The sequence below is a fragment of the Heliconius melpomene genome, chromosome 1 (assembly GCF_056956725.1).
Source record: "Heliconius melpomene rosina isolate 202511_hmr_F chromosome 1, ASM5695672v1, whole genome shotgun sequence".
Lineage (NCBI taxonomy): Eukaryota > Metazoa > Arthropoda > Insecta > Lepidoptera > Nymphalidae > Heliconius > Heliconius melpomene.
The window spans coordinates 3,479,441-3,499,555 of NC_140389.1; the positions used below are offsets into that span (position 1 = coordinate 3,479,441).

Here is a 20,115-nt window from a genome sequence, read left to right on the forward strand (position 1 = left end):
TCCCTGTTCCCGCCCAATTCTTGAAAGTTTGCGTGTTGAGTGGTGGTGGAACTCTCTCTCTCTCTCCTCCAGAAACTAACGTCTACGAGTGGAAATCGAACCCATAACCATGGGGCTCCTAATCTTGGCTTTATAAGATTTTAGGACATTTTTAATTAAACTTAAATATTAACAATTAAAAAATACGTAACTTTTCAACACTCAGGGTAAATATGCACACCTCCGAGGAACTCATCTAAAGACATCTACATCTCTTGGTTACATCAATGGCGTCCTGCTACCAATACTTACTGCGATGTTCGATCATTTGGCCAATTGCGAATATGGCGCTGATTTACTGTGTAAGTTTATTTTTTTTTGTTGTTATTAATGTGAAAGTTTAATTTTTATTATTATTAAAGAAAAGGAACTATTGAAGGAGGAGAGTCCAGTCGTGGGGCAGGGCACATAGGATTGTGAGCTCGATCTCCACTCCAGGAAGTGAAATATTTAATTAATAATTTGTCTGGTAATGCAAAGAAAAGAATTGACACTCGCGGCGTTGAGTTCCGCGACTCACTATTGATCTATATATATAAAATCGAAAGGTCACTTACTCATCACGAAATCTCAGAAACTACATGTGCTAGGAATCTCAAATTTTGCATAGGAGTTACTTATAGGACGTAGGTGCTCGCTAAGACGGGAATTTGCAATATTCGACTTCTAAGGGGTTGTTTTTGGGGTTGAAAGTTTGTATGAAACTTTACTACAAATGCTAGGAGTCTCAAATTTTGCATGGACGTCACTTATGGGACGTGGGTACTCATGGAGACAGAAATTAAGAATAACGTAGTGCACGCAGGCGAAGCCGCGGGCGGGCCGCTAGTATTTTATATTAATTTACAATTTTTTTCCTATAAAATATGAAACAGTTTTCTCATATAATATAATTTTATTACATTATATCATTAAGTATTCGTCATCACTTGATTCGCTATCAGTTTTCGCTCTATACTCCCTCTTACATATATCTGTGCATGCTTTTCTAAAATACTTCCTTTTAGAACTTCCACACCCGTAAACTGAACAAAGTTTCCGTCTTACCATTGAACAGGCAATAAGACATTTGTTTGCAGATATTATTTGACATTCCCTTTCGGATTTGGGGTCGCCCTTGCGAAATATATGGGTGTCGTACATATGTTTTGCTTTTCTTTGTTTTAACTGAAAAAATATCAATTTAATTGTATAGAATCACCGTTGGGAATATTTACATGATAAATAAAGTACGGTCGATGAATCGTGGGCTTGAGAGTCTAAGGTTTTGTGTATTGTGCAATTAGGAAGATGGAATCATCAAAATATTTTTTAAAAAAACCTAAAATAGAGTCAGCTAACTTCAGGTCAGTCGCGAGACGTAACTTCTCTTCAGCAAACATACCTTATCAGTAGAATAGTTAGTTGAGAACTTAATGATGTAACACTATGAACTCTCTGAATTAATACAGAATAATACGTATATGTAGTTTTTTTTTTTGTGATTACCTTCAATCCTTGTATCATCAACGGTACGCACAATTGTATGTATCTCTTTCTAGTTGCATGTATAAATTCAGCTAAAAATAAAATTACTTTTAAATAAGAATAATTGCAAGATAATTACAAATACAGTAATTGTAACTTTTGATTTATAGCTTCACGCTGTATCCCGTACATGTCAGGGTACACAGACGGAACCTGGGAAGCTTGTGCTAAAACAGTCCGTTCCTATAAAAAACACTTCCGTTCCCCACGTTCTGCCGAATTTTCGCATCGTTATGTGTTGAGTTGCGGAACCCGACGCCGCGCTTTGTCTCGTTACCAGAGCGAGGAAATGAAAATATGGAATATTTCATTCCCTCGAATGAGAATCGAACGCGGCGCCACGCTTATAATTTATAAATTTTAAAGTATAAATAAGGGTGGAACCGTCTGCGTTCCTTTCCGTTCCTTCCCTTTCCTTTTGCATATAGGGAAAAATATTTCAAACCCGGTATGGGTTAAAAAATAATTAAAATTTAGAAATTATTAAAAAATATATTTTTCATTTTATGATATTTATCCATACGTAAACACTACTTCAAAAATATTACTAAATTTTAAACAACATTGAACTTTATCGCCAATACCTACGACTCGATTTCGGAATGAGGCATGTGCGGCGGTGTCCCTTAACCCTTTGATAGGTTTATGTGTGCGTGCGTCGTTCTTGACAAATGGCGTTTTACTTTACAACGATCATTTTATTATTTATGTATTGTTTAGGCAGCGGGATACAGCGTGAAGCTGATGTATGTTCTTTGCTTGTCAAAAAAACTTTTTCATTTTTGGCAAAATCTGGTTTCATTTAAAGAAGTGGTGACAAAAACACTCTGTATAATTAAATAACACATATTACAGCTTACCAATTTCTTTTTTGTTTTTTTGATCTGTGGTAATTTTTGGTATATATTTGCTATAATCGAATTCTACGATCGCCGCTCTTTTGGCTGCTACTTTGAAATCATCCTTAAAGTCACGTTTACACCGAAATGCTAATTTGCAAAGTTTATTTCTAACGCTCAGTAATGCCTGGAAAATACTTAATTGCTCTATATTCCTTTTTTCATTATATTATCTATATATATAAAATCGAAAGGTCACTCACTCATCACGAAATCTCAGAAACTACATGTGCTAGGAATCTCAAACTTTGCATAGGAGTTATTTATAGGAGGTAGGTGCTCGCTAAGACGGGAATTTGCAATATTCGACTTCTAAGGGGTTGTTTTGGGGGTTGAAAGTTTGTATGACACTTCGTTACTACAAATGCTAGGAGTCTTAAATTTTGCATAGACGTCACTTATAGGACGTAGCCGTGGAGACAGAAATTAATAATAACATAGTTCACGCAGGCGATGCTGCGGGCGGGCCGCTAGTAAGTAATAAATGTCTTATTTAAATAACAATAAATGTCTACTGGCTATTTTATATAAAGTATAAAAACTAACATATTTAGGTCTAGGCTAGCTAGAGGTCGTCGGGGCGAGCTCAAGCGAGTGACTGTAACGCGAGGATTGTTCGATTTCCACTCGGGGAAATGAATTGTTATTTTATTAATATTTTCATTAGTATTAGTAGATTATTTCGTCAACACGCAATGCCTCGAAAATTGGGGGGAAAGTGGGGAATGGAGTGTTTTAATGTTAGGTTCCCTCTGCCTATCCTGCTGTGTGCGGGATACAGTGGGAAGTTAAAAAAAATACAGACTTACTTTATAACATTTTCTTATTGCTACTTTTACACATGCGTCTGCGTATTTTCCTCTTAGCGCTTTTTCTTTTTTCGCTTTTTCTGGACCCTTGATTACTTTGACGCTGTACACCTCTTGATTAAGTAAATCAGACAATCTTCTATAATTCATCTAAAATTCACAAATTGTTTTTTTATGTTAGTAATTACTCAAAAATATTTTCATATATTTTTTTTACCTTTCCATTTTGGTCAACGAATATTATAGTTTTTGGTAAATCTGTGATGTTTTCTTTATTATATTCTTGTATATTGTCGACTTCTTCATTATCAATGGAACTAATATATTTTTCTTGTAATGACTCTATAAAAATATTCCAATTTAACTGGAAAATCATGAAAACTTGTAAAAAGTATAAATTCAGTAATATAATGCAGTTGTACATATAACGTAACTTACAATAAAAACTAAAATTGCAAATAAGCGGAACGCTTCTCTGTAAAACCACATTTAAAATAATGTTTTATCCATTTCTAATATCACTTGTTTTAAATTTGAAATCAATCAATCAAAAATACTAATGATAATAAAAAATTATATTATTTTTATTTTTCTGTTGTTTAATGCTTCCTTTCCTAATGTTTTTTATATCCTGGTTAAACAAATTCAAGAACAAATGTTAAGTTTTGTCACCTATCCCAAAAATAGCTTCCCGTTTACTACATTACTAAAAAATACTAGGAATAAAAAACTATTCATACATTTATAATAAAATATATTGACTATCCGCGTTTATAATTAATCTATGTACTTCTACTAGTCTTCTTCTACTAGTCACTGGCTGTTTCACTCTCGCTTTCACTCTTACTCGAACCACTTTCATCAGTGTCTTTCAGAACTTGAAACATCTTTTTACATTCAGTTTTACAACCCTTCTGTAATCCTCTCTCTTTTCTATCTTCACACGTATGCTTGGAGCAGGTTTTCTCCACAGCATAATTACAAGCTTTGATACATTTAGATTTTGATTGTTTCTGGCATTCCCTTTCGTATTTGTCGCGAAGAGCTGTTTTATCTATTATAATGTCATGTCGATTTTTTTCAGATAATTGTTTGAAATTGTTCTGAAAGTTAAATAAAATTTTCAGAGGCTATTTTCAGTGTTTATACCAAAAAAAATATACTAAATTATTTATTTTACCTCTTCACGTAAATGTTCTTCAATTTTTGCTTCTGAAACGAAAATATATTAATAGTAAATTGTCTCCTTAAAAATTTTCGTTTATTGCAATATTTGAATAGCTATTGAAATATTCTCACCAATTTAGAATTAAATAAAAAATGAGAATGAAAGAGAGCTGTTGGATAGAATATTACCATCTCGCTTCCTAACCAGAGGTTGAATTTTATCTTCATTAGATTTCTTGTCATGCTTATTTTTGTCATCCGGCTGTCTAAATGAAAATTCTCTTTCACATCCTTCGTCGCCGAAGTCCACGAAATCAGATTTGAAATCTGATTTACATTTAAAACGAGACTTGCATACGTTTTTATTGACAGCTTTTACCACCTAAAAATGATTCAAGGCGAATTAAAATTATTTTCTTTTGTTTACTACTTAAAAAAATCATTTTGTAAGTTTGTTGGGTTGTTATTGCCTTTGTATTAAAATACTTAACACGGAATGTCTCCAGAATTCGGCGGAAAGTGGGGAGCAGAGTGTCTTGACACTAGGCTCCCTGTTCTAACCTGCATGCGGGATATAGCGTGAAGCTGAAAGAAAAAAATACTTACTTTCTTGCATTTCGTAATGGGAGTTCTCAAACATGCTTCGCCGTAGGTACTTCGAAGTAAATTTTCTATTTCAATGTTTCTTAATTCACTTTCTGTGCGTTCTTCACGTGATTCCTAAGAAAACATTTAATTTCATATCTCAAATCTGGGCTGATAATATTTTTAATACAATCAATTAATAATTATTTATTACACGTTTTTACCTTTGTACTTGAATTCAAAATATAAACTGAAAACTTTTCTACTTCATCTTGTTTCTCATAAGCTTTTGGTTTTGGTTTTTGTGAAAATGGATCTATATCTATATTTAACTTTATCGGTTTGTTTATTACTTCATACCAAATATTGTACGGAGAAAATAATTCTGAATACACCACTTTCTTTATTCTTCTAGTATTTGTATCATTGTCGGTCCGCAGATTTTTATGTTTTTGTTTTTTATGAGATACTTGTTTCAAAATGTCGAACCTTGTTTTTTCTCCTAAACCATTGTGTTTACTTTTACGCTTTTTATTAAACAGTTTCTTGGGATTCACTGCGTTTTGGGTTTGTTTATTGACTACATATTTAGTAGTAGGCATTTCTAACGGTAATTCGTCTATTTCATCGTTAGATTCACTTTCTTTAGATTCAATTACTTTAAATGCTTGTTTTTTATTATTTTCTAATATATTTTCGAATTTTACTGTCTTTTGACTTACATTTTTACCAATGTTCTTTTCATCTTTCGTTTTTTCTACAGAAATTGATACTTCTTCATGAGATGAAGCACTTCCGTATATCATTGCTGTTCCAGGGCGTAGACTAGTTCTACTATAATTTATTATTTTTTTTAACGATCTACTTCTATGTTTTGTTGTTTTCACCACTTGTGGATTTTTATATGTTTTATTTACTTCAAAAGATGACGAGCTGTGAAGCATATCTTGAGATTTATACATGCTTGTAAGAATCTCATAGTTCTGTAGAAGTTTCTCGATTATTTTATTCGTCAAAGTAAGGTTCTGGTATTCTTCTGCGAGTGTTTGTTCATTGCCTTTGACTTTCGAAGCTGCATTGAAAAGCAATATTATCTGTAATAAACATTTTTGTTATAAATATTAAAAAGTAAAAATATGTAATTTTGCACTTATTTTTTAAAAGTAAAGTTACATTTATAACAGAAAATATCAAACTCGCAATCTGGTGGGAAACCATTGAATATTTTTTACAATAAAACGATAAAATAAATCGAATCTCACAGATAAGGGGCACTTTATATTTTGTAGCATATAAACCTATTTAGATATGTATACTTTGAAATGTGACTTTAACAACATAAAGAATTTTTGCAATTACTAAGAATAATAATAATCATGTACTGCAATAATATAATATAGAATATTAATATTATATAATAAATATCTGAAAATTAACATTTTCTTATTAATTGAGGCTATCGAGGCGCAGGGTCACAAGCATGCGATTGTTGTTGTGGGTTCGATTCCCACTTTTTCCTTTTCTTCGATATCATAATATAAGAGGCAAAGCGCGGCGCTGACCTCCACCACTCAATGCCCCAAGATTTCGCTGAAAAGTGAGGAACTGAAGTAACTTGATGGGAATAAAGTATCTTAACATTAGGTTCCCAGTTTAACCTGCTAAGGCCTACTCTGCTAAAAAAAATAATTCACAAAATATTGATTAATTTATCGATTTTATGAGTAATGGTTTAAATTTATATAATTTAGTTATTTACTTTCGCTTTATTATATTAAACATTCATACATCTACACTATAATTTATTGTTAAAAATATATCACTAAAAACTGTATAGACTGATATATATGTAAATGCTAATATGTACATTCTAAATTGCCTTGGAAAGAAATTCTTTAAAAAAATATTATTTTCCCGCTTTAAAAGGGTCAAAATGAATGAATACAGTCAAAAACATTAAGTTTTCTTTAACCTATAAAGTATATAATTATAGTGATTTGACACTAGATATTATTGTCTGGTATGCAAATATTAAGGATTTTTAAACAGTATATTCATATTTCAGTGGATGAAATACAAGTGGCATCTTACAAGATGCTGGGTTCCTTGTACACGCTGGGAACAGACGTCAGCCTAACGCACGACAGGAAGTATCTGAAAACCGAAATAGAGAGACATAAACCAGCTTTGGTAAAATCAACGATTTTATAATTTTTCTTTTTATATTTTTAAGCATGTGTTATATTTATTAGAAAGCTTTAACCTTTTTCCTCCCTCTTTAACTTCTGTTAATTTTTTAAAAAAATACCATTTCTCTTTTCGCTCACGTTAAGTAAGTCTTAATAGACCGATAATATAAAAATATGTTATTTGAATAAAAATCCACAAGGATCGAACCCATATCCATCAGACGCTTCCCCATGTCAAATACAATTTACATTGTACAAATGTGGATAACCTCCCGGTGACCAGGGACTATTGCAAAGTGTTGGAAACGTTAGGTTACACAAAAATGTTAGGTACATCTTTGTGTAACTCGAAGTTGTGCTATTTTTTTTTATTAACGCGATTAACCCAATTAAAGAGTTTATTTAAAACATAGGTATGTTACTCTTCCTTTCAGGGTTCATGTTTGGGCGCCTTCAGTTCGACGTTCCCCGTTGCGTTCTTGGAGCCACATTTAAATAAGCATAACCAATTCTCACTTCTTAACAGAATAGCTGATCATTCGCTTGAGGCTCAAGGTAAATTACATGTTTTATCCACATATATTTCTTATGTCGTTATTATTAACTCAAAATATGTAATATATAAATTTAGTAAGATTTGGTTTCAAAACTTGAAATATACGTATACCTACATAATAAAGAGTCCATATGACAACGACACATTTTTTATTACAGCTTCAAGTTAAAAAAATTATAAAACTATAAAAATAATTAATTTCTGTTATTTCCAGACATAATGGCAAAAATGGAACAATCAATGCCCACACTAGAAACAATACTGAACGAAGTAGATCATTTCGTAGAGTCAGACAAAACATATAGTGAAGCCCCTCATATAATAGACGTGGTGTTGCCATTGTTATGTTCTTATTTACCTTTCTGGTGGGCGCAAGGACCTGATAATGTTACACCGACTGCTGGGTGAGATTGCTTTTTGTTATTTTAGGATAAAAATTATGGATACTATTTATGTTATACTTTACAAAACACTATTTTTCATTATTTCTTAATTAAATATTTAATATCAGTAAAAAAATACTATAATATGACTTCACATTCCAGAAACCACGTGACAATGGTAACAGCGGAACATATGAACCAATTACTCAAAAACGTATTGAAACTCATCAAAAAGAACATCGGCAATGAAAGTGCGCCATGGATGACTAGAATAGCTACTTATACCCAACAAATTATCATAAATAGTTCGGAGGAGTTACTCAGGGAGTCCTTCTTGCCGTTGGCAGAGAGAGTGAGAAAGAGAACTGATAATATGTTCCATAAAGAAGAGAGCTTGAGAGGTTTTATTAAGGTAACTTTTTCTATTGTTTTTTTTTGGGCACATATTTATATATGGGTACTAGATTGTTTTTTCTTTAATAATTAGGTAAAATAGATACTCATTATGCTTGCAAATTTACACATTTTATTCCCAAAAAGTTTTTTACAAACATTGGAGCAAATTTTATAATTTATGAACGATATAATTATTTTATCTTTATTATTATGTTTGTATTTTAACAAATTCCAGTCATCAACCGACGACACGTCGCAAGTGGAATCCCAGATACAAGAAGATTGGCAGTTACTTGTCAGAGACATATACTCGTTCTACCCTCTACTTATCAAATATGTCGATTTGCAAAGGAATCATTGGCTTAGGAATAATGTTCCAGGTAATATTTTTTTATTAGTAAGTGTTTTAAATACTATTCTGTTTTAAAGTATCGATACTTAATGTTTTTATACTTTTTCTCAATGTAAAGTATTTTTTGAGTGGTAAGTTTACTATTACAATTTTCGTTTCGATTTTACGGTTACATATTTACAATCGTGAAAATGGAGTATAAATTATATAAAAAAAATGCGACAATACTTAATATGTTAATATCACAGAATTTTTTAAATATTTAATTCATCCATCTAATTTATGATAGTGTGCCTATTTAAATGTAATAAATATAATGTATAACATTTTTCTATATACAGAGGCGGAAGAATTATACAATCACGTTGCAGAAATATTCAACATTTGGTCCAAGAGTCAGTACTTCCTCAAAGAGGAACAAAACTTCATATCGGCAAATGAAATAGACAATATGGTAAGATTATACGTAAAACTTTTAGACAAAGTTATACATATACAACATAATGTATAATTAATAATTATTATTTAAACCGCCATGGCACAGTAACGGTTGTGAGTATGATTCTCACTTGGGGGAATTATTTTCTTTTCATCGCTCTGGTATTAAATAGAAGCGCGGCGTTGAGTTTCGACTTTTAACACTGAACTCTAACAGGTAGAAAATGGGAAACGGGGTATCTAATTAGAAATTTTCCGTCTGTTAAAAAATAGTTATATATATGAACTAGCGGACGCGCGCAGCTTCGCCCGCTTATTTGCACCCTTAGGGGTGATTAAAATAAACCACGAAACATGTGTTCAACGAAATATTTTTAAGACTCTAAATTTCAAATTTTATAAAAATCGGTGGCGATTTAAAGATTTTTCCATACAAACTTTCAACCCCTATTTTACCCCTTTAGGGTTAAAATTTTTCAAAATCCCTTCTTAGTGGATGTCCAGATTAAGAAAGTAAACATCTGTCCAAATTTCACGTTTCTTCCATGAGCGGTTACGGCTGTGCGTGCGTCTTACCTCAGTCAGTGAGGACAAGTCCTTTTTTTATATATATATAGATATATATAGATAGATAGATATTATATATGTATCATAATTACGCCGCAATATCATTTATTTATTTCTCTATCCATATACAAATACATGTTTGGCGTTACTTATTTTTTGTTTATTATGTTTGTATTGTTACTTGGCTTCACTCAGACATATTTTTTTTCATTTGTTAAAAAAATTACAGCAAAGACAAATTAATTTAGACGTTTTGAACATCAGTGCAGGTAGATTTAATTTGTAATGTGACCAAAATTTTTGCATTTTGTTATTTTATTACTATTTCTTAAAATTTGGATTTTTAAGATGAAAGATTTTAAGAAACATTTTTCTGGATGTGTTTGATTTCAAAAGTATCCAATATTGCATTAGACATCTATTTTCTGACCTGTCTGTCTGCATCTCCAAATATGAAAATAAATGAAAGATCAATTTTTACACAAGTTTTAACTATTTCCTATTTAAATATAAAATAAATGATAAAAAAAACTTTGATATAGGTATTGATTATGCCCACTGCCACTCGAAGAGTCACGACCGTAGTAGACGGAACACCTCAGGGTGGTGGAAAGGTAAAGTTCTTGAAGCTGTAAAATATTCTAATTAACTCTACTATTTGTATTGCTTATTAAACTACTGTATTTCTTTCTTACTAATATAAGTTTTGTAAATAATGTTTGTATATTGTAATTTTAGTGTATAATATTTTTTCTTATGAAACTTCTGTGTGACTAATGACAAAATTATTTCCCAACGAAGTGTTTTTCTCTAATATGTTTTAGAAGGTTGTCACTTTTTTAAGCTAATAAACATTTTTCCATGTTTTTTACATACAATTTGCTTGTATCACGTAGCTAGTTTTGCATGTCGACTATAAAAAAATATTAATTGTTTTTTATACACATGTAAAAACATACACATTCTATTTATGTATTGACTTTATGCACATGACTATTTAATAATCATTTAATTTTCCGAATTGAAAGAGAATTATAACCAGTCTATATATTTATAACATTCTACACGCTATAGTTGTATTAAAAAGAAAATACCATAAATACTATAGAAATTTTTACATATACGTATATATTTAATTAAATTAATCTACTCATTACAAATAAAAATACAGTGTAAGAAACCATATGAAAATTTTCATTTAGCGTTAAATAGAAGAAAAAAACTTACATTCATCTAACATCTTTTTTACGCATAGAATAAAAAAATATATAATGAAGACTATAGTACGGTCCAAAAATTTTGGCCGCCTTGAAGGCTAGACTTTAAAAATTTTTGCATATTATGCATTCAAAAGGAAGAAATAATCGACCGTACTGTATATAAATCTAAAACGCTTTATAAATATTATAGAAAAAGAAGAAGCATCGCGACAAGAAACGTGACAAAGACAAGGAAGTTCAAGCGTCTTTAATGGTGGCCTGCTTAAAGAGGTTGCTGCCAGTGGGTTTGAATCTGTTTGCGGGTAGAGAGCAGGAGCTGGTACAGCATTGTAAGGATCGGTTTTTGAAGGTAAGTTTGCTTGTGTGTTAGATATTTTTGGTTAGATCCTTTAAAAGTAACTCCATGGTTAATCTAAGTTATGTTAGATGTTTACTTAAAAATTGCAAGTTAATATTGATTTGCATATACTATGTATGTATAGATCATGTTACAAAAAGTAATAATATTATACAGAAGTTCCATAATTGTATAAAAATTAATTACACACATACCCTCATATAATATTTAACCTAATAATTGTCTGCAATTAAAACAAAATGTCCACAGAAAATGACAGAACAAGATGTATCAGAGTTCGCAAAGACCCAACTAACTCTACCAGATAAAATAGATCCAGCTGATGAAATGTCCTGGCAACACTACTTATACAGCAAACTAGGTTCAAAAAGCAAAACCGCCATCACTGTTGAAACGTCAGAAAATAAGGCCAAAATTATAGATGATACTGTTGAAAGGATCGTCGCTATGAGTAAAGTTCTTTTTGGATTGCATATGGTGAGTTGTATTTTGTTAGAAAATTGTTTATTAACGATGGGTTTTTAAATTTCAACTGTCGGATTCCAAAATTTTTGCTTTAATTCCATTTTTCTTTGTCATATCAGTTATTTCTCAATTTTGGTTAGATAAATACAATATCGGATACTGCCATCCTTCATGGGATGTATTAAGTATTTCTTAACAATCATTCTTTTCTTATTTATTCTTTAAAAAGTTGTTATAAGTAAAAGAAATGGTGACATTACGGCCAAAATTGAGTCTGTTTCAATCCTACAAAATAAAACAGGATTATAAACTTATATTTGGTGTAACTTAGAATTTCTTCAACTCAAGGTTTTATTTAGAAATTGATTATATTAAAATAAATTACATATATTTATTTATTTATTTAATTTACATATTTACATATATTCAACTAGATCGACCACCCCCAACAAATGAGTAAAAACGTGTATCGCTCAGTAGTGTCCATACAACGTAAGCGCGCTGTCATTGCCTGCTTCAGGCAGTTGTCGCTGCACTCGTTGCCAAGGTTCAAATGATAGTGTATCTTGTGTTCTGTGTGTTAGAGTTGATTTTTGTGTGTCGTTTTGTAATAATCATATGTTAAGTTCCATTGCCTAATAATATTTATAATATACAATGTATATATTAGAAAAGCTATTGGTTTCTTTTATTTTTATATAATTATGTATAATATATAAACGTCAAAAAAGAAGGCTCTTTTTTGTCTCTTATCATAAAAAATTTAAACTTTAATATATGTAGATGTCTTAATAACTTCAGAAGTACAATTTGATTTCAGCATGAGTTTTATATTGTTTTTTATAATTCCTATAATGTTTTTAAATACTAAACTAAATAGATATATCTAATTCGTTTGAATGCGTCTTAAGTTATGTGTGAGTTTTAATCCAAATTTTGACATGTTTAATTTATTAATTCAATTAAAAAATATAACATTTTAAGCCAAAGTATTTTTTAACTATTAATAAATAAGTATAAAATATCCTAAATCCTAAGTAACACGCATGCCGCATTGGATTAACAAGGCGACGAAGCCGAAACAGAGATCTGATAATTGGAAGAGGGTACTTTGTGCCGCGAGAAAACGGGCGGCCATGGCCTGCTTGAGATCTCGACATCTCTATAAGATAAGTCGGTAATGTATATGTACTTTTTTTTTAGATTCATGCCGTTCTACTGTTAAGACATCACGTTCCCGTTATGACACTTCCCCAATTTTCGCCAAATTCTCAAGGAATAGCATGTTTAGAGGCGGAACTTAACGCCGCGGTTTGTCTTATTACCAGAACGAAAACGGCCACGACGGCCCCTTATTTATTAATAATCGTTATAATTTAGTGCGTGTTTTTTGTTATTAAAATATTTTTTTTATGCTTTTATTTTTAAATTTAATTACAGGCATCGCGCTTGCAATATATTTGCAAGAACATACTACGAGTTATGGCTGGAAGAGGAAAATATTGGACAAGAAGTTATGATTGAAGATTTAACGGTAAGCGTTTATCTTGAAAACTGTGTCTTTTCAAATCACACTGTATTCCATATATAGCAGGATAGGCAGAGATATCGTAGTGTTAAGACACTCCGTTCCTTCCTCACTACAGACAATTCTCTAGACATATTTAGAATGGTGGGACTCAAAGCCCCACTATCTATCGTTTGCAAAGCGAAGAGATAAAATTAATTTATACCCCCGAGTCTGAATTGAACCTAGGACCGTCACGTTTTGCAATCAGATAATATAATTCTATTTTATTTACTATTAAATTATATAATTTGCAGCAATCATTCGAAGACGCAGAACTAAAGAAGAGTGATGTTGTAGAAGAGGAAGGCAAGCCGGATCCTCTAACACAACTAGTCACTACATTCTGTAGGGGCGCGATGACTGAACGTTCCGGTGCTTTACAGGTACAAAAACGTTAAAAAATAATAAGAATATATAAATTTTATTATATTTTTTGGCTTCTCTCTGCATAGTAGAGTAGGCAAAGGGACACCAGTGGTAAGACACTTCGTTTCCCACTTTCAAACATTACATGTCGGGGCTCAGAGTTGAAATTGAACACATAACACACTAATAATAAATGGATGTAAAATCTGAAATAAATTGAATGATCTTAAAAATTGTTCATATCAACTTTCAGGAGGATCCTCTATACATGTCCTACGCGCATATCATAGCGAAGTCATGTGGAGAAGAAGAAGAAGAAGGTGGTGAAGAAGAGGAAGGTGGTGGTGGTGGGGAAGAAGCTGGAGAAGACGAAGGCGGCGCTAGTATACATGTAAGCTTATAAATACGTACATATATTTAAATAGAACACTTTAATATTGATTATTATTAGTAAAAAAAAAATATTAGAAATAAAAATAAAAATTGGCATAGAATACATTGACAACATCTTAATAATTATCAGTAATATTTAAGATGTGTCAATAGTGACCTAAATTAATTCATAAAAAATAATTTATTCTTTGTGTTTAAAAGATGTTGATAGAAAAAAATAATAAACTTTTGTATAAAAAATCTCGATTGTGTTACAAGCAGAAAACTATGGACATGTTTATGGTACGTATGTATTGTATACTTGCTTCAACAAATACAGGGCTAAGTCTTTTAATATATTTTTATATGTCAAAATTTATTATGTTATAGCTCTAACTTTATGTTATTGATTTGACACACCTAGTGTGATTTTAAGTATTTCGACATAGCTTGATGAGAACGTATGGCTTAGTGGCCAGGGCACTTGGACTGTTTCCAAGAGGCGCGGATTCAAATCCCACCACGCTCAAATATTATACAATTTTCAAAAGAAAAAGACATTTCTTAAATTTTTTAGTATGAAAGTAAAATAACCTATAAAAACCTATCCCCTATCCCTCAGGAACAAGAAATGGAAAAACAAAAGCTCCTTTTCCATCAAGCGCGACTCGCGAACCGAGGAGTTGCTGAAATGGTCTTGTTACATATATCGGCGTCCAAAGGAGTGCCAAGTGACATGGTCATGAAAACTTTGCAACTAGGAATATCTATACTGAGAGGCGGTAACATTGATATACAGATGGTAAGTGTAGCTTCACACTGGAAACCTGGAGACCAAGTACTAAGACACTCCGCTCCCATTAAGATGCTGCCCACTTCTTCCCACTTCTTCTTCTCCACTTTGACACATTCTGTCTCTTAAGTGCTTAATGGTTAATATGTGTCTGAGTGTGGTCTGAGTAAGCATTTAATACGAGTATGTAATGTGCATTACAATATGTAAACATTTTAACCTTAATGTTTTCTAGGGTATGTTGAATCACTTGAAAGATAAAAAGGATGTTGGCTTCTTCACTTCCATAGCTGGTTTAATGAATTCGTGCTCAGTGCTCGACTTGGACGCCTTCGAGAGAAACACCAAAGCTGAAGGTTTGTCGATTTTCTACATTTTTGGTCTTCACATATTATCTTTTTTGCAGCTTCACGCTGCATCCTCCGTATACCGCTGATTTTTAAGATGTTAAGTGGCGGATCTCAATGACGCGCCTTGTTTTGTTACCTGTACGAGGAAATGAGAAGACACATTTTCTGCTATATTTTATTCTATTCTCAAGAGCCAGATCTTGACAAGAAACCTAAATAATCTTTGAATTATAATGAAAGAAAGGAGACAAAGAGAGATTCAGATTTTCACGTTATAATGTTCTGTTTATAAAATTCAGATATAAAAAACATTTTCACACAATTTCCCGCAATGTGAAAATGAAACTGAGCCAAGCACTGATTATTTTCGAGATGGTTTGGATTGGAGGTTAATTGGCCATCAGAGCGGGAAAATGACTAAGTATTTAAAGTTTTTAGAGCAACGCCACATACACAGACAAAGCATTTAGTTTTAAATTTAATTAAGATTTTAATTAAAATTATCTAATTTCCAGGTCTTGGTGTGGGCCTAGAAGGTGCAGCTGGAGAAAAGAACATGCACGACGCGGAGTTCACCTGCGCGCTATTCCGCTTCATACAACTTACTTGTGAAGGACATAATTTGGGTGAGATTTTTAAATGGGTGTTGGTTGTTAGAGCTTTGTGACTTAGATGTTTATTTATTTTATTAGCTTTACACCCCCATATAGCAAGGTAGTCAGATGAAACCTAGTCACCTAAGCCACTCCGCTCTCTGTTTTTATCTCAAGTTTCGAGACGTTTGCGTTGAATGGCGATGGTTATTTACCAGAGCAAGAAAATGAAAATATTGAATAGTTCTTTTCCGCTATGGGAATCGAACCCACAATCGTTGCAATTGCAAATATACATTTTTATTTATTATAACTATATTTTTTTCAATTTCAGAATGGCAAAACTACCTTCGTACACAAGCGGGTAACACTACAACTGTCAACGTAGTTATTTGTACCGTCGATTATTTGTTGAGATTACAAGAGTCTATTATGGACTTCTACTGGCACTATTCTAGTAAGGTTAGTTAAGTGGATATATCAATTATAATTTCCCAAGAGTAGGTGGAGTCAGGACTGGACTGCATCCATGATATTTACTCTTCTGGTCTTTTTCTTTTTTGCTGATCCTTTATTGCCATGCTAGGGAAAATTACAAGACTTCCTTCACAGCAAAGTGACAAACAATGTCCATAAATGTATAGTAATGTATATACGAAATTAATTCAGTTAAAATACTTACATAAAAAAAATTACAATACTAATGAAGTAAGGTTTTTTTAACAGAAAGTATAAGATTTTCGATGTAGCAATGGCTAGTCAGAGCGCTTGGATGGTGAACACGAGGCGTGAGTTTGATTCTCGCTATTTGAAAATTTATACATTTTCTAAAAATATGTATTTCTTCTTAACTTCTTAGCACTTAAAAAAAATTAAGAACGTCCTTATATGTTGTTTTATTCTCTTCCAGGAACTTATAGACCCAGCGGGTAAAGCTAACTTCTTCAAAGCAATCGGAGTAGCGTCTCAAGTGTTCAACACACTCACTGAAGTAATTCAAGGGCCGTGTACGCAAAATCAACAGGCTTTGGCACATTCTAGGTGAAAAAATAGAAATATTTGCGTAGTATTTGTTTTTTTTTTTTATTTTAGCTTCACTCTTTATCCCACATGGCAATGCGAATAGGCAGAGGGAACCTAGTGTTATGACACTCCTTTCGACGCATTGCAATTTTTTTATATATTGTGTTTAGTGACGGAATTTAACGCCGCACATGTGAGAAGAAATGAAAATATTTCTTTCCTCGACTATTTCTTCTTACGCCGTACCACTCCACAACAAAACAAACATAAATTAAACATCAAAGAACTAACAAATTAATTTAATTTCTATACCTATTGCAGGTTATGGGACGCAGTAGGCGGTTTTCTCTTCCTTTTCTCGCATATGCAAGATAAACTATCCAAACATTCTTCTCAAGTTGATCTTCTCAAGGAATTGCTCAATTTGCAAAAAGACATGATTACCATGATGCTTTCCATGCTTGAAGGAAACGTTGTTAACGGTATGTTGGTCCTTCGTTCGACTCTTGGCACGTTTTTTATGAATTTTCATTTAAATATTATAATCAGCCACTGATTGGAAATCGAATCTACTATTGTAAGCGTAATTAATCGCGTTTAACTTTCAGATATTTCATGTAATAACTTCTATTATACTTTAAATACTATAGATAAAAGAACTTACTTAAACTTTATATCTCTTTTATAAAATTAAGTAACATTTCTGCTGTGTACTTTTTAGCTTTACACTATATCCTAAAATCGAACCCACAAAGGTTTCAATTATTGTAATATTTATCCAAAAAATTTATTATTTTAGGTACAATTGGTAAACAAATGGTAGACACGCTAGTAGAATCTGCCTCCAATGTGGAGCTTATTCTGAAATATTTCGACATGTTCCTAAAACTCAAAGATCTTACATCAAGCGCCAGTTTTAAGGAAATCGATCCAAACAGCGACGGATGGGTGCTACCGAAAGACTTTAAGGAGAAAATGGAACAGCAGAAGAGTTATACGCCGTAAGTTGACTGTACTAATACCACAAAATTGACGTGGTGTTTGTTTGGTTGAAAGCGTTAATCTCAGAAACTTCTTCTTCAAATTGTTAAATTATTTTTGTGTAAATAGTCCATGTAAAAAAAGTTTAAGAGTTCACTGTATGGTCACCTATATAGAAAGTTGGCCAACGATAATTGTTGAAATGTAATCGAAATATTTGATGTATTTTTTTATCTTATTTATTTATTGTATAATGACAATAAATAAGATTTAAGCTTGAAAAATTTTAACTTGAGAAATTTAAACTTGTTTTGTTATTATAAGTATTTATTTCGTGAAATATGATTCTATTTATAATTAATACCTTCATTTTATTTATATATTTCAGTGAAGAAATAGAATTCCTCCTAGCGTGTTGTGAAACCAACCACGATGGTAAATTGGACTATGTGGGCTTTTGCGACAGATTCCACGAACCCGCTAAGGAAATTGGCTTCAATTTGGCCGTTCTACTTACAAATCTGTCTGAACATATGCCTAATGAACCTAGGCAAGTATTAATAGAAATAAATAAAACGTATTTTGTTTTAATGCAAATTGCGGTGCTGTGTTTTACCACTCAACACGCCCCTTTAATCTATTTCGGCAGAAAGTGGAGAACGGAGGTGGCTAGGTTTCCAGGTTCCCTCTGACTACCCTGCTATGTGCATATATTTTTTAGCACTGTTTACAAATATACAAAAACTAAAAAAGATTTTTGTGTATTCCACAATCAGACACAAAAAAAAAAAACAATTAAAAAATGTTGCCTGTTACAAACTATTATTTCATATTTATAGATTAAAATGGTGTCAAATTTTACAACATTATTTTACAGATTAGCTCGTTTCCTAGAAACAGCGGGTTCAGTTTTGAACTATTTCGAACCTTTCCTCGGTCGTATTGAAATAATGGGCGGCTCCAAACGTATTGAGCGAGTTTACTTCGAGATAAAGGAGTCTAATATTGAACAATGGGAGAAGCCACAGATTAAAGTATGTATTTTAAGTACTAAATATATAAACTATTATTACTCAACACGGAAATTGGGAACGAAGGGTCTCAACACGAGGTTCTCTGTGCCTACCCTCCTGTGTGCGGGAAGTAATAACGAAGCACTGCATTTCAAAGTAGTATTATAAGAAATTTATATTTTTTGTATTTTTATCTAAAAATGCCAAGGTGGCATATTAAAATTACATAAAACAATAATTTCAGGAATCCAAACGAGCTTTCTTCTACAGCATCGTAACAGAGGGTGGCGATAAGGAGAAACTCGAGGCCTTCGTTAATTTCTGCGAGGACGCGATTTTTGAAATGACACACGCGTCAGGGTTGATGGCCGCATCTGAGGAAACAGCGGGAGGACCGAAGAATAGAGAAGCGTATCATATTTATTTGGGAGATGATGAGGAAGAAAGGTAAGCATGTATGTGGTAATAGGTTCGATTTCACGAAATCTATTAAATAAACAAAAATAGTCAAAAACGGAAACTTATGAAACATTAATTTATATATCTATCTCTATACTTTCTGTTTACTCAGGGAAGATGGGATAAAAATGTATATTTTTAAGAATTCATAGTGTATATTGAAAGAATACAACAAAAATAAATATTAAATTGCGAATATTTTTTATAATAAGACAAAGAAAAGTAAAAATATATTGCCTTCATTCTGTTTCCTACATTCTACTGAATTGTGTGACTCAACGCAAGAATAATTAATTTCGTTTCTCCCTTTCTATTTTGCCATTGCTTTTAAAGTGAGGGATGTAACACGAAAATCTCAACGTACTATCTTTTTATTTTCAGAGCTGGTAAAGATCCATTCCGTCGTGGTTTCCAATCAGTAAAGGAGGGCATATCCACCGCATTCTCATCTCTATCGCCATCCAGCATAAAGGCTAAAATGGCGGATCTACAACAAATGCCGCCTGCTGAACTATTTGTCGGATTCTTTAAACTGTTCTTTTATTTCTTCTATTATATTGGATATAGCTTTGTTGTTGTTATAAGGTGAGTTATTTTTTTCTATGTTTTTCTATTAAGAATTTTAATATAAATATTTAATTGTTT

General features: G+C 32.1%; 2 protein-coding genes across 18 annotated transcripts in view; one reads left to right on the top strand and one right to left on the bottom strand.

The window, feature by feature from the left end:
- The window catches only part of RyR (Ryanodine receptor), a 98,901-nt gene that overhangs the window by 68,907 nt on the left and 9,879 nt on the right, over window positions 1–20,115 (top strand). For 16 of the 17 annotated variants that reach the window (XM_085188071.1, XM_085188079.1, XM_085188147.1 and 13 more), the window contains 25 exons: window positions 206–341; window positions 7,092–7,216; window positions 7,650–7,770; window positions 7,986–8,175; window positions 8,317–8,566; window positions 8,786–8,930; window positions 9,244–9,356; window positions 10,450–10,521; window positions 11,318–11,476; window positions 11,735–11,962; window positions 12,385–12,497; window positions 13,391–13,484; window positions 13,775–13,903; window positions 14,140–14,277; window positions 14,881–15,060; window positions 15,287–15,407; window positions 15,917–16,027; window positions 16,329–16,456; window positions 16,905–17,035; window positions 17,339–17,499; window positions 17,817–18,018; window positions 18,387–18,548; window positions 18,876–19,032; window positions 19,256–19,458; window positions 19,852–20,055. In XM_085188071.1, coding sequence (XP_085044197.1) covers window positions 206–341; window positions 7,092–7,216; window positions 7,650–7,770; window positions 7,986–8,175; window positions 8,317–8,566; window positions 8,786–8,930; window positions 9,244–9,356; window positions 10,450–10,521; window positions 11,318–11,476; window positions 11,735–11,962; window positions 12,385–12,497; window positions 13,391–13,484; window positions 13,775–13,903; window positions 14,140–14,277; window positions 14,881–15,060; window positions 15,287–15,407; window positions 15,917–16,027; window positions 16,329–16,456; window positions 16,905–17,035; window positions 17,339–17,499; window positions 17,817–18,018; window positions 18,387–18,548; window positions 18,876–19,032; window positions 19,256–19,458; window positions 19,852–20,055 — 3,773 coding nt within the window. Of the gene's footprint in view, window positions 1–205; window positions 342–7,091; window positions 7,217–7,649; window positions 7,771–7,985; window positions 8,176–8,316; window positions 8,567–8,785; window positions 8,931–9,243; window positions 9,357–10,449; window positions 10,522–11,317; window positions 11,477–11,734; window positions 11,963–12,384; window positions 12,498–13,390; window positions 13,485–13,774; window positions 13,904–14,139; window positions 14,278–14,540; window positions 14,562–14,880; window positions 15,061–15,286; window positions 15,408–15,916; window positions 16,028–16,328; window positions 16,457–16,904; window positions 17,036–17,338; window positions 17,500–17,816; window positions 18,019–18,386; window positions 18,549–18,875; window positions 19,033–19,255; window positions 19,459–19,851; window positions 20,056–20,115 lie in introns of all 17 variants that reach the window. The other variant, XM_085188063.1, reaches the window with a different exon arrangement.
- LOC146540977 (uncharacterized) lies at window positions 4,031–6,318 on the bottom strand. Its single transcript, XM_085193563.1, has 6 exons — window positions 6,289–6,318; window positions 5,251–6,120; window positions 5,048–5,161; window positions 4,631–4,823; window positions 4,455–4,486; window positions 4,031–4,377 (listed from the first exon to the last, which is right to left on the bottom strand). Exons 1-6 carry the CDS (start codon window positions 6,316–6,318, stop codon window positions 4,084–4,086), a joined length of 1,533 nt encoding a protein of 510 aa, XP_085049689.1. The 3' UTR covers window positions 4,031–4,083.